General features: G+C 41.1%; 1 protein-coding gene across 1 annotated transcript in view; it reads left to right on the top strand.

The window, feature by feature from the left end:
* The window catches only part of LOC126636344 (IgGFc-binding protein-like), a 58,084-nt gene that overhangs the window by 43,537 nt on the left and 498 nt on the right, over window positions 1-14,049 (top strand). Inside the window, exons 43-55 of the mRNA XM_050308432.1 lie at window positions 1,214-1,422; window positions 1,922-2,063; window positions 2,308-2,558; window positions 3,178-3,307; window positions 3,906-4,071; window positions 5,120-5,296; window positions 6,792-6,922; window positions 7,823-8,022; window positions 8,971-9,109; window positions 9,414-9,545; window positions 9,903-10,017; window positions 10,274-10,380; window positions 13,817-14,043. Coding sequence (XP_050164389.1) covers window positions 1,214-1,422; window positions 1,922-2,063; window positions 2,308-2,558; window positions 3,178-3,307; window positions 3,906-4,071; window positions 5,120-5,296; window positions 6,792-6,922; window positions 7,823-8,022; window positions 8,971-9,109; window positions 9,414-9,545; window positions 9,903-10,017; window positions 10,274-10,380; window positions 13,817-14,043 — 2,126 coding nt within the window. The remainder of the gene's footprint in view (window positions 1-1,213; window positions 1,423-1,921; window positions 2,064-2,307; window positions 2,559-3,177; window positions 3,308-3,905; window positions 4,072-5,119; window positions 5,297-6,791; window positions 6,923-7,822; window positions 8,023-8,970; window positions 9,110-9,413; window positions 9,546-9,902; window positions 10,018-10,273; window positions 10,381-13,816; window positions 14,044-14,049) is intronic.

Genomic DNA, 14,049 nt, shown 5'->3' with positions numbered 1-14,049 from the left:
AAAACACTGAAACTTGGATGACCGATAGTGTGAAAACAAATAAGCAGAATTAGGTGAACAAGTTCTATCAAAGAAAATTAAATCCAAATTCTCACAAAACACAATTCTACTATTACGATTCCCTTGCTGTGCTGAACTGTGTTCAGGTTCACATAAACCCAGAGGTAACTCAGGACCAGGCAAGCTATGGATACTAATGTGGAGTTAGAATGGTTTTAGTAGCCAAATGAGTGCCATGAGATATTGCAGTGAGCCTAAAATGGAGAAATAATACAACCAGAAGACTAAAAGAAAGTTGGATACTGTGATAGGACACAAGGCTCAATACCACTCACTGTGATTTGAATGAAAACAGTCAGTTTGCCCAGTTGTTTATTACAGGCCATGTTCTCAGATTAATTGCCAGGGTATTTGCCTCACTCCATCCATTCAACAAAGATAATTACAAACTAATTATGCAAAAATAAATAAAGATCATGTAGTGGGAAGTTTATTTGTGGGGTTTTTTTCACAATTTAGTATCATATGGTGGGATTATCACATAATGTTGTAGACGACAAGACAATTAACTGGTTAAAAAACAAGCCAGATGAATGTTGAATAGGTCTATCAGAAATCTCTAGTTGCCTCCTTGCCACAAGTAGAAGATACTGGACTAACAAACCTTTTGTCATGTTAGCCTGTTTCTTGTCCCCTTACGCACCTTTAGTCATTGGTAGAAATGTGGTATGGAGCTGGATGAATCCGCAGTTCAAAAGTGCAGTGCATATCTTGCATGTGTTTTTGTCTGTGGTTAAGCTAAATTTAGTGATGCAAACTAGTTGGTTTGCATCAATGGAGAGTGGAACATTCTAAGATATTTGCTCTTGAGATTCACATTTCTAGCAGTGCCCAAAGCGGCATTTGCAGCATAACTGGAATGCTAAATCTGAATGATCTAGTGCCAGGTGCCAGCAGTTCAGGCACACCTGGAATAAAAGTATATAAGCAGTTCCAGATAGGGTTCTTTGTTTTGTTTTGGTTAGTTCAGGGTTTTTAAAGTAAAGTACAAAAATTAAAATTGGTTGATCATCAAAATCAGCTATTAAAAGGCAATTCTGTACTACCATTTCATAGGCCAACGTGTAGCTTTCAGTGTTTGCAGTGCACTTAGTAAATGTAAACTTAAATATAAATGTATATTTAATAACACTGCTCCTATTCTCCCATACAGCATTGCCCTGCCCATCCCGGAGCCATTACAAAGACTGTGTCTCCGCCTGTCCATCAACATGCAATGACATTTTTGCCTCTTCCCTTTGTGACAAGACAGAAGAGTGTACAGAGGGCTGTGAGTGTGATGATAATTATGTGCTCAGTAATGGCAACTGCGTGCCTCTGAGCAGTTGTGGCTGCAGGGATGATGACAACAATTACTACAGTGTAAGTAGTTTGTTTGTGGAGCAGATCTGTGGCTTCAAAATGTGTAGAAAGTTGGTCTCCTGACTATCTTAATATTAGAGAGAGAGACAGAGAGAGAAAAATCAAAGTCTTCAGAGTCTACCTCTTAAATACCTTTTATCTGATGAGTAAAAGCTGCAGGCTTGGGTATTAGGAGATGCAGAAGCTTGCTTGGTACTTCGCACCTGAGGCCAAAACTCAGGCATATTTGAAAACAGATTTTTTTCAGATCAGAGATATGCAGTCAGTCTGTCCTATCCTGTTTTGTGTTCAAATTCTCATGTCAAAGACAGTAAGATAAATGGACTGAGATCCCCACTCCCACAACTCTTGGTGAGACTACACTTGGATTGCGCAGTTGTGGAATCACCAACTGGACAGGCTGCACCTAACCTGTCTCCACACCCTTAGCTGTTGAACTTTTGTTGCATTGCAAAGCTGAAAACCTTGATAACATACTATCACCACAACTTGTATTTAGGCTGGGGAGACATGGATAACTCCACACTGCAACAAAAGATGCCAGTGTCAGAAGAACGGAGTCATCAGCTGTAAGAGCTATAGCTGTGATTCTAGAGAAACCTGTGTGATCAAAAATGGAAAACACAAGTGCCATCCAACGGGTATGTGCAAGCAAGTCTTCATTTGATGTTCCATGAGGGTTGGAGAAGGAGGGAGAATGTGTGTGCCCATTCTTTGTTCCATGGCAATTCCAGACTTTCAAGGGGAAAGAAGGAAACTCTGATAGTGTTACTGATGACACATTATTGAATATAAAAAGCCTCATTTGTCATAATAGAAAGTTCTGGTTCAATACAGAGAATTGTAAGTAATGAAGTAATGAGTAATGAAGCTCTTCCTTTTTAGGTTTTGGGAGATGCCAGATCATGGGCGACCCACACTACATCACCTTTGACGGTCTGGTGCACCACTTCCAAGGGAAATACACATATATTGTGGCTCAGACCATCTCTGACCTACCTGATACCCTGACACAGTTCAGTATTGAAGGCATAAACTCTCCTTTACATCGAAGTCGACACATTACCTACCTGAAAGAGATTCTCATCAATGTTTACAACCACACAGTGCGATTCAGGCAGAACAAGCAGGTTCTGGTAAGTCTCTCCCTGATAGCAGAACATGGAGAAAGACTCTTCCTTGGAGTAAAACATCTTTGGGTAATAAATGTTTGTTCTGAAGAATTAAAATACTGAAGTACTAAGCGGTATTATTACAGCAGTGCTATGAGGCAACCACAAATGAGATTCTCAGTTGTGTTGAGTCTTTTTTCTCCGTAGCTATGAAGGATATAATTCTACTTCAAACAAATAAATGTATAAATAGAGTTTTGGGGATAAAACACCAACTATCCCAAGACTTACAATAAAGCCACACAAATTTTTATCAGTGGTAGGGGAAAGTGTGAATTATGCTAGGATAATTTAAATTTTTTCCCCTTTATTGGTGTGTAAGAATATACATAGCCCCTATATACACTTTAGCTCAATAATAGAAATCTCTTATGATGATATGAAAGTACTGTGTCCACATCATTTTCCTCAATATATGATTTTGTTAACTTTGAAAAATTAAATACTGAGATTTTTTGGGATTAAATTATCTCATACATTTCTCATGAAAAGCAAGAAAAGTTGATTTGTAGCGTTGACCTCTACTGAAGCTAGATTTTAATTTGGCCTATATAAAATGAATTTTAATTTATTTCCCTGTTAGTTGGATGGTGTCAGGGTGAGACCCTCTCTTCGACCTCATGAAGGTATTCATATATATCAGAGGACAACAAGAATTTTCCTGGAGACAGATTTTGGCTTATATGTGAGTTTTGATGGCAACCAAAACGCAGGTAAGTGATACTAAAAAAAAAAGGGCAGAATTATTTATGCACTGTCTCAAAACATATTCTCATTCCAAAGTTAATCCTGATTTACAACAGCATATAGCTATATTGTTCCTAAGTGTATGGTGAAAGGGCCAGGCTATTTATTTATGTGACCCTCACTCCCAACCCTAAAATTCCAACTGCAGAAAGAAACAGTCTGCTTGTAGGAATTCTGTTATACTGTTTCTCAGTGGTCAAGTGGATTGTGAATGTAGGGCAAAAAGCGGCTGATGCATTCAGTTTGTTGAAAAGCAATAAGCAGCATGCACTAAGAGTACTTGGGCAATGATGTCGTGTTATATAATAACATATTATAAGAAATTACTGCAAGAAATTCCTTTTTTCATGATCCATTTTGCAGAGCACAGAAACAGTACCATGAATAAATGTACGAATAAGTATGTTCAGGGCTGTAGTCACATGCTACGTGTGAAGGCCATGTCATGTTACAAACTGAGTCATAAAATGTGACACTTGGCATTGTTTTCCACCTCTTCCATACACTCAGAGACAATGATTTCTGTGTAACAGCTTTTTTTTTTTTTCTTCTGACCTTTCCTAGATATAAAGCTGGCCAATACCTACAGAAGCAGAGTGGAAGGCTTATGTGGTGACTTTGATGGGAGACATAGAAATGACTTCACAAATCCAGATGGTGTTTGGGTGAAGAATGTGAATGTATTCGGTGAAAGTTGGAAAGTTCCTTTAAAAAGAAGCTCTCGTCTCAGGTACTTGTTTTTCTACTTAATATCCATGGCAAGCACTGCCTCTAGAAGTGAGTGAATTAAGCCATAGTTAAGCTCCAGGAATAATTACACTGACTTATTTCTGGTCGTTCTTCTTCACTTTGTTTGTGTGTAGGGACTTCTCCTGCTCATCACTAAGGTGAACTATCAGTGCCCTTCTATCTAACCAAAAGAGGCCTGAATTACTGCATTACTGCAGTTCAGCATCCCTCTTTGGAGTCACAGCCATTACAATTGCTGGGGCACAGGGATAAAAAACATCTTTGCCAAGCTCATGGTTACTGGCAAAAATAAGTACATGCTATACCACATGGGCCTAAGCAAGTGTAAATCCTGATTTAATGTCAGTCTTTCCCATGGAACAGGGGTTTACTTGAGCTGTAATAAAGCTGTATCCTTCTGATTAATGTTCCAATTTTGTTGAATAGATTGGATGAAGGAGGCATTCTGTGTCATGCAGAATTTCCAAAGAGAGAACTACAGACATCCCCTTTAATTTAAATATCATAAATCTCTGAGATCATAGGAAGTGTTCCAGCATATCTTTGATTTGCTACATCTATGTCCTCCCCATTCAGGATAAATCATGAGAGATAAATAAGCCTACACTTACATTTATAAGGGAGCCCCTGGTGGTCCAGTGGTAAAGGCGCCGCGCTATCACCGCGGAGACCCGGGTTCGATTCCCGGTCAGGGCCACTCCCAGGCAGGTGGGGCTCGTTAGCTCTTAAAGGCAACCCACCTACGTCCTAAGGACCTCGCTGCCACTGTCCAAGCTCGCTTGGCCCCGGCAGATGAACCTTAGGATTAAAGGGTGGGCTCAGTTCCGCGCACACTGTGTCTCACCTAAAAAATCCAATGCGCAGGCTGGAAGGTGGAAAGACCTTCCCCGGATCTTCGCTCGCGAAGACTGGCCATTATTATTACATTTATAAGGCAAAAGTATTCCTGCAGTGTTTCTTAGAGACTAGTACCATGAATGCTGGATGTACATAGAACACTGATGGTTTCATAATGACTTCATTTATAGACGAGATGTCAACTCAGAAAATGAGTCTGAGGAGGAGCCAGATCCAGGACTTTTCCAAGGTTGCAATGAAAATCAGCTGGAGCAGCAAAATGCAACTTCAAGATGTCAAATCCTGACTGACTTGAATGGTCCTTTTGCAAAGTGTCATTCTACAGTCCTACCAGATTTCTATTTCACGTAAGTGTTTACTGCAGACAGTTGTTCTCCCAATTTGCAAAATCATTTTGGTAATAGTTTCTGACAAGAACTTTGCATCTTCGGTCTCAAGGGTATTAATAGGAGCTGAGGATAATAAGTGTCTTTGGAGAACTGGGCCCAGTGATTCCATTATTGATATATTTACATACCATTATTTATTTTTAAATAAATGTGATGGCCTTTCTTTCATCTATTTAGAGTTTACTTCTCTGTTAGCTCTATAGAGTAGCTTTCCTCTTTTTGCACACAGATAAAGCAGTAGTGTTAAGCATTATACCTGTAGCTTGGAATTTCCTGTGTGCCTACAGTTCTCATCTACATTCAGTGAGAATTTAGCATCTGGGTCTATTGGCTTCCTTTAAGCAATTCTAGCTTCATAAAATCATTATCATGCTATAGCCAAAAGCTGAAATTGTCAGTGACACTTCTTGAATTTTTCATGGAGAAGTACAAAAACCAGAGTAATGAAGAGTAACTTACCTGGTATCTTTAAGAAAGTTCCCTCAGCTCTGTTTCAGGGTTGCTCTGCCTCCTACCTATGCAAGTCCTACATACTTAATCTTGAGCTGTATTCATCCCCACATTCATCATTCATCCATCATCAGTCACAAATATGACAAGTAGCTGCCAGTATTCTTTTGTCACATAGTTGTACTTAGTATTTAAAGATAGACAATGCCCACCTCTTATCTGTGACAGCAATGTTACACTGTCTTAAGCCAAATAAAGTGGACCACTGATTTCAATGTACATATGCTGATTCTTAATATAACTTTTCTCCTTACTCTAGAATTTGGTTAGGCAGCCTGTTCTGCCTGTCTAGCGGTGCCCTGGTCTTACTGAGGCACTGCATATTTTCAGATTCCATTCATCTGGGATCTCAGTGCCTCTGAAAATCAGACCACGGATATGCAAATGATGAGCAAAGCTGAGAAAGTAGCACTGGCAAACAAACAGCATTCTTTGTCAATATTAAGGCATGTGGACATGGGGAGAGTACCCGTGTATTGAAAGAAGTGTGTAGGCCAGCTGTAAGACTTAGCAGTGCTAAAAAATGCTCTACAACCAAGATGTAGCTCAAAACAGAAGCAGACAGCAAAGAATAACTGATTGTGTTAAGTCAGGTAACACTTTATTGCTTGTTCCAAGATTGCACATTAGGAAAATTTTCAATGTAGGGACATGATTTAGTGGTGGACCTGGCAGTGTTAGGTTAAAGGTTGGACTTGATTATCTTAGAGGTCTTTTCTAGCCTTAATGATCTATGATTCTATATGAACACCTCACATATTAGCAGCAGCTGCACAACAAATGACCCGATCTTCCAATTATGTGTCTGGGTGCTTTTTGATCCTCTGTTTCCTGTAAGGAAGATACTGGAAAACAGAACTAAGTCAGAGTCAGGCAGAAAATCAGACGAAAATAAGCAACAACAAATATACTGGAAATTAATGTTTTGTCATGTGGCACATAGGAGCTGCCTGTTTGATATGTGTGTGGAAAGAGATGAGGTCACTACCTTGTGTCGCAGTCTGGAGGAATATGTGCTGGCTTGTCAGCAGCAAGGAGTCAGTATGGATGGCTGGAGACAACAGACAGTTTGTGGTAAGATGGGAAGAAATGGGAAGTATGGGCTCTGCCTATAGGACTCTCAAAATATGAGGTTTAAGGCTTTTCCTAGTCATACCATTTATCAAAACTTCTCAAGGAGTAAAAAACATGTTGATTCTCACTTCACTCAGTCTTCACAGTTTAACATGTACATTTGCCTTTCTGGCCTCTCTTCTGTGTCCTATGCTGACTTTTACATTTAGATCCCAGCTTACAAAGACACTCTGGAAATCAAAGCTCTCAGCTCCCTATCATCAGAAGTTCTGTGAGAGAAAAAATGTCCCCCTTCCAATGGGACCAAAAAAAAAAAATTGTAGACCATTTACAAGCTAGAAACCTAAAGGAAAAATATTTAATTTCAATCTCCTTTAAAATCTACAAAATATACTATCTTTTTTGCCTGTGTAATTTCAAGATAAATAAAGATTCAACTGAAAACACTAACTTTTTCAGACTAAAAATTACTGAAATAAAACTTTTAATAATTTCAAACTTTTTTTTTACTAATTTTTTTGGAGGTTGGGAGAGTAATCAAACCATATTTTCCCTGTGTTTCCTATGACTCTGTATTCCTGGTGAAATATAGTTCCCAAAGTTGTGGAACAGATCTGGCACTTGCAGGGATGGCTACCCTGAATGTGTGGGAAGCTGTTTTGAGATCGGTGTATATTAGGAATGAGACCACATTATATAAGTAGCTTAGATGATGCATTTCCTGACTTTGGAGTGCTTTACTTACAACTTCAGTACTATTATATATGTATGCACATCTCTGAGTATGTATGTTCATCATATGGTCTCCTACAAAATTATGCTTTCTGAACCTGAAAGGGAATTCTATATTTAAGTAATGCACAGCAGCCTGGTATAACTGGACTGTCCTTATTTTTACAGGTATATCATGTCCTGCCAACAGCAACTACAGCTCATGCATGTCTGCATGCCCAGCATCCTGCAACGACCTGACCAGCCCCTCTGAGTGTGAATCACCTTGTGTGGAAGGCTGTGAATGTCTCTCTGGCTATGTTCTTAGCGGTTTTGACTGTGTGCCTTACAAAGAGTGTGGCTGCACATACCTGAACAAATACTATGAGGTACATACAATCTCTCTGTGGCTCAGACAGCACCCACAGCACTAAACAGTATTTTCTTCCATTAGTTATTTTGACAATATCCTCGTAATCCTCAGCATGTAATTTTGCATTAGAAACAAAGAGCAATTGTTGAAATAAAATTCTGGTTTCTGGAGAAAGGGAAGAGAGAGGAGATTCCTTGGTCTCCCTCTGAAACTCTGTCTGCCAGAATACTCAAGGCAGTCTTGGAGAAAGTATATGATTGCACTCTGACCTCCATGTTAATGCCTCACCTTTATTAGGCTAAATAATAGCCTCATAAGCACTAAAGTTTACAACATACCAGTTACAGAGAAATTCTGTGGGTCACTGTGGTCCCACTCAGTAAAGAGTGATGTAGGTAGTGTTGCAAGACTGTAGAGCTGGGGAGGACAAGAAGAGAGCCCTGAGCAAGGCTGGATTCTGAGGAGAATCCTCCATTGTCACTGCAGGATAGAACAACTTTATTCTCTCATATATTTCTGCTTTAACACTAGAGATTTGGTACCAAAAAGGCCTAAGCCAGTAAACATTTTTTTATTGGAGGAGGGAGACACTATCAGCAGGTGGCACTTCTAATTAAAACGGAAGATAGCATTTCCACATTGCCTTGGAGGTATGATGTGATGCATGTGCCACCCTTATCTCCAGCAACAGTTAGACACTGTTGGTTGCACCCACCTGGGACTAGGATCTCCTACCTCAAATTCTTCTTTCGCCTTCTTTCTTGGGCCATCCTCTAGTTTCAAACAGCTGGATTAGTAAGCTGCTTGTTTTATTTGTACAAACTAATTGAAAAAAAAAACACCTGTCCTGTTGCTGTTCATCAGGAAAGCATTGGAGAGACTATAATGGGGCCCCATGCTCTATTCATGTTTTTTTCTGGCTGATTTTATTTTATATTCTTAACATCTCACTGCTGTCTTCCAGATTGGAGAAATATTCACCACCGATGACTGCTCTCAGATATGCCATTGCACAGAAAGCTCCACTGTTTTCTGCACTGACAACGCATGTGGGTCTGATGAAATCTGTGGAATTTCAAACTACAGTCGTGGATGCTACAGGAGTGAGTCAACCACTATCACATTTTCTTTGATGCTGTGAAGTCTTGACTTACCTTGTAGGACAAAACCGGGCTGGGGATAGTTTCAAGATAGTGTGTACAGAAGAAAAGAATGTAGGGGGTCTTGCTCTGATGTTTCCTTGCAGAAAAAATGTTTCTTTCCAGTATTCCTGTTGTCAGATACAAGTAACTGCCTTATAAAATACAGGGAATGTGCAGCATTAGGAGTCAGTGTAATCTAAGCAAGAACAATTTTCTCAGGATTGGATTATCTGAGAATCAGGTGTTTCTCCTTCCTTTTCACTAGGTGGACCATGTATGCCTAATCCTTGTAAGAATGATGGTGTTTGCTCTGAAACTACCAACACCTCCTCTCTCCGTTTTTACTGTGAATGTTCAGAGCTCTACACAGGACCTAAGTGTGAGGCTGAAAAGATAGGTAATAAAACTATTTTGGATTTCCCTGTCTACATTACTGACATTGTTTTCAAAAATGGGTGTTATTATGAAGAAAACTAAGCTTAGTCTTAATTTCCATTATGTAAATTAGCAACCCAGTGGGTGAGAGCCAGTGGTCATCTGAGTTGGAAGAAGTGTCAGATGCCTAGTGGAGAGGTGCCAGAAATCATGACAGCAGGGCTGTAGAGTACACAGGATCTGACTCTGACACCACTTCAGAAAGCCACATTCATCAGAGAACACGGTGTAAAACAAACAGATAGGCAAGGATTGAGAAAAAAAATTCTGTTCACAGTTTGGTCAGCTTTTACTGACAGGGCTCCTATTTCTTCTTCAGTTGAAGACCCTGACACAAAGGACCCCAAGGACCATACAATTGCCATCGTCATTGGAGTCGTGGCAGGTGTAGCTGTTATTGTCATTCTCATCTCCTCTACAGTGTACCTGTACAGGTAAGGCTTTTTCCCAGCATTGCTACATTCAAAAGAGTCAAGACACATATACCCCTTTTAGCACCTGTAAACCTCAAAACTCCCATCAGTCACATACCTGCAGGACCAGAAAGGAACCACAGCACTTGGGAGCTCTTTTGACCATTGTTTGACCTCTCACTATAGATAAGAATATAAATTAAAATTGGTTACTATAGATAAGAATAGAAATTAAAATTGATTGTTCTGGGGTTTTTTTTTTCCTCTCATTGTACAGGAGAAAGGTGGATACAGCTACAATAACAAGAGATTCTTCTTTGAAGTGGTCCAGGGATGAATTGGATGCCAGAACACATGAACAAGATTATGGCTGCATTGTGAACAGTGTCTTTGATCAAAATGAATCAGAAAATACATAGCTATAGTTAACAATATTTTTCCAATTCATTTGTCATACTTTCTGCTCTTGTATTTTAATTGTATTTCTAATACTTTGAGAAGAAATAATAATAAATTTATCATTGCATTTTTTGAAAACCTTTGAAGTAGTTAATTTAAAATAACCCTCGGATCTCATGTTGTAGACCCAAACTGGAATATGTTCTAACTGACATAAGAGACTCTGTTGTCTTCAAAGGCTGTTTGAAAAACACAGAGTCCAGACAGAATCTGACAGCACAAGTGTGCTGCACACCATCACTTACCTCTGAGAGATGTACAAAACTGTAGACTGACGTGGTCAGAATTCAAACTGAAAGTGAGCATGTTTATATTAGATATTAGGAAGTAGGTTTAGATTAGATTTTAGAAAGAGATTCTTTACTGTGAGGGTGATAAGGCACTGGAACAGGTTGCCCAGAGAAGATGTGGCTGCCTCATCCCTGGAAGTGTTCAAGGCCAGGTTGGATGGAGCTCCGAGCAACCTGATCTAGTGAAAGGTGTTCCTGCCCACAGCAGTGGGTTTGAAACTGGATGATCTTTGAAGTCCCTTCCAACTCAAACCATTCTATCATTGTATTAACTAATTATAGCATCCCAGGTAGGTCTTCATGAGATCATCTCACCCAAATCCTTCCATGGGGAGGGAATTAACTGACTGACGTGAACACAGTTCTTACTCCTTGTCTGGCAAGGCATATCCAGCTAGGGAGAGAAATAAAACAGAAGACACTGAGTTCATCTGAGGACAGATGTACTAAAACAAATAACACCCATTGTCCCCCTTGGGTGTGATGGAGTGAAAGAAGTGATTGTTTGAAGGAGCACTGCCTCCTTGCTATTAGGGTGGAGAGGACAAGGGGTACAAGAAATAGAGTTGTAATCAGTCCCAGTGGAGGCTAAGTGAGAGTATAACTTAACACAAACTTTCTGAAGAATGAGATCCTGCCATAAACTCTCCTGGGGTGTTGGAGTCACGTAAAAGTCGAAGTTACGTGAAAGGGCAGCCAGCTAGCTCAGGGGGGCCCGGGCCATTCACATCCCCACTCACTCACACAGCTCCCAAAGAGATGGCAAGAGGCAGAGTCAGGTGCAAACGGCAGTCCCCGGAGCAGCAAAGCTACTTCTAAGGAGCAACCGAGCCGAATCCTCTTTATTAGAAAATGGAGGGTTTATATAAGGATTGGGGAGGAAGGTTCAGGAATATGGGAGGAGAATAGGAGGAGTATGCTAATCCTCCAGCTAGGATTGGGTATAGGAAAATACCTAAACATAGGGAGCATATACATATGTATGCAGGGGTAGGATAGTAACAGGTTAGATCAGGGATTGGTCGAGCTGCTGTGGTTCCACGAACTGTCCAATGACAGTTGACACTAGCTCTTGAGCACGATGACCATGGCAACCAACTTGCAACATGATGACAGTTGAAGCTGCAGCTTGACGATAATATCACACCTAAAAATCACTTATAATACAGGCTGTTTAACCACCATAATTATGTTCTTTACAATCACAAAAACCACCTCCAACACTGGGGGTCTTCGCAAACTCAGAAGCTGCCAAAATGATAAATGTGAGAGTAGATTTTCACCCGCTTAGCTACAGACCACACTAAGGACTCCCCTACATCAGGAGACCAAAGGTGTTTGCAACAAGGCCTGGTAACACACCTTGTGTGACACCCACCCCATAACAGACCAGTCACAAAGCTCAGGGACTGAAGCACTGCCTGGGCCTTGCACAAGGCCAGAATGAATTTCCAGTGCTGTGAGTGAAGCTTTGAGATGTAAGTACCACAAAGGTTTTACTGATGTTTTTGCAGTTCATTGCAGGTTACCTCTTGATTGTTTAGGAATACATATAGTGTTGTAGCTCAGCTGCAGTGCAAGAGGCAAGGGGCCCCGAACTGGTGCCAACCTTTTACATAACAAAGGGCACAGGGACCTGTGGTACCAGCCAGGCAAACAGAGACTCAGAGACACAGCAGGAGCCAGGAACAGTAGACTTTCACACTTACACTGTGAAGATATAAAAACTGCAGGGTTTCTTTTCCTGGGGTCCCTCCTTGAAGGCACCCAGCTCAAGCTGCTGTTTTGTTGTTGCAATTTATTTTAAGGATCCAGGTGTCTGAGACTCTGCTAAGGGAAACCTGGGGTCAAGCCAGGGAGGAAACCTTGTCTGACTGTGTGAGTGTGGGGTGTACAGGGAGTCGAGCAGAGCACCCATTGGCTCACTGGGGCCACCTGCTCTGATGGACAGTCCCAGCTCGGGTGATTTGAGTGTGTCTGCCAGAGGGGCTCCTGGGTGGTCGGACAGAGGGGTTTCCTTAACAGTGATTACAGTGAGGAACAGTGTGGGCTTCCTATTGTTTCTGCCATAATGCTGGTTATTATTTACTTATCCTTTCTCCTTTCCTTTTTATCCATAAATTCATGTGTACTGTTAGCCAGAGAAGTATTTGCAGTCTCCATAGTGAGTTAGGTTATTCTGGTCCATTCAAGGACACACCAGACTGTTCACGTGGCCTGTTCATCCACACAGGCCACAGCTATTTTGGAGAGCGTGTGAATAGAAAAAGCTTTTCAACCTCATTACATAATGAAAATGAATCGAGAGAGACCTACTTGTGCACAAATGAACTGTCAGCTGGAATTTCACCGTGATTATAATGCTATCTTTCCTGCCTCTTCAGTGGCAGCTTCCTATTGCACTCTTGTGCCTGCAACAGTGTGATTCTGTGACTGCTGAGTGGTGCTGACCACACTCACCTCCCCTTGCACTGGTGGGAGCACAGGCCAGTCCCTGCCCTGCAGGATCCCATCCCAGGTTCCCCCAGGCAACAGAACCCTGCTGTGCTCAGGTAAAGCAGATTTCTGGTTTCTACATGTATATTTTTTTTTGGTCAATACCACAAGAATAGCTCTGGCTTTCCACTGTTTGCAAAGCTTTCCAAATAATTCAGACTTGAAGTATGGCGTAATACAGAAAGAATTGCCACTCAGTGCTCCACTGATTTAACTAATTCATGTCACTAGAAGATAGAAAGATTACAAATCTCCCTCTGCTCTCATCTTTTAAATAAACCAGTTTGCTCACCTGACTTTTTAAGTGCTGGGCTTTAAATACACTGCTGAGTTCAACTCACCCAGAAGAGTTTTATTGTTTGTGAACCTTCCTTTTTAGCACACCGTGCAGGTAACAGCCAAGGATATGGCCGTATGGGATCGGGATCCCTCTCGGATCAAGAATTGCTGGGCACAATCATCAGATTCCGCTGATGTCCTGAAAGAAATGCCTGGGCCGCGTCAAAAAAAAAAAAAAAAAAAAAAAAAAAAAAAAGAAGCCATCCTAAAAATCTTTTTGTTGTTTCTCCTCACAGTGAAGAAGTGGAACGGTAGCATACCGTTTACCGTTTCCCTTTCGGAACGTTTCCTGGTGAGGGATGCTCAATCACCGCAAGACCGGGTAGAACCGGAACCCCTGCGCGGCTGGAGGAGATGGCAAGGCGGCGGTGGCCCGTCTTCGTCGGGGACAGGACCAGATTTTCCACCCAGCGAGCGGATTAGCCAACACCCTCGGGAGTGGAGCCTCCATCGGCGAGGAGGGGCGAGG

The sequence above is a fragment of the Myiozetetes cayanensis genome, unplaced genomic scaffold, assembly GCF_022539395.1.
Source record: "Myiozetetes cayanensis isolate MyiCay16 unplaced genomic scaffold, myiCay2020 scf13, whole genome shotgun sequence".
Classification (NCBI taxonomy): domain Eukaryota; kingdom Metazoa; phylum Chordata; class Aves; order Passeriformes; family Tyrannidae; genus Myiozetetes; species Myiozetetes cayanensis.
This window is presented reverse-complemented; position numbering and strand designations above follow the sequence as displayed.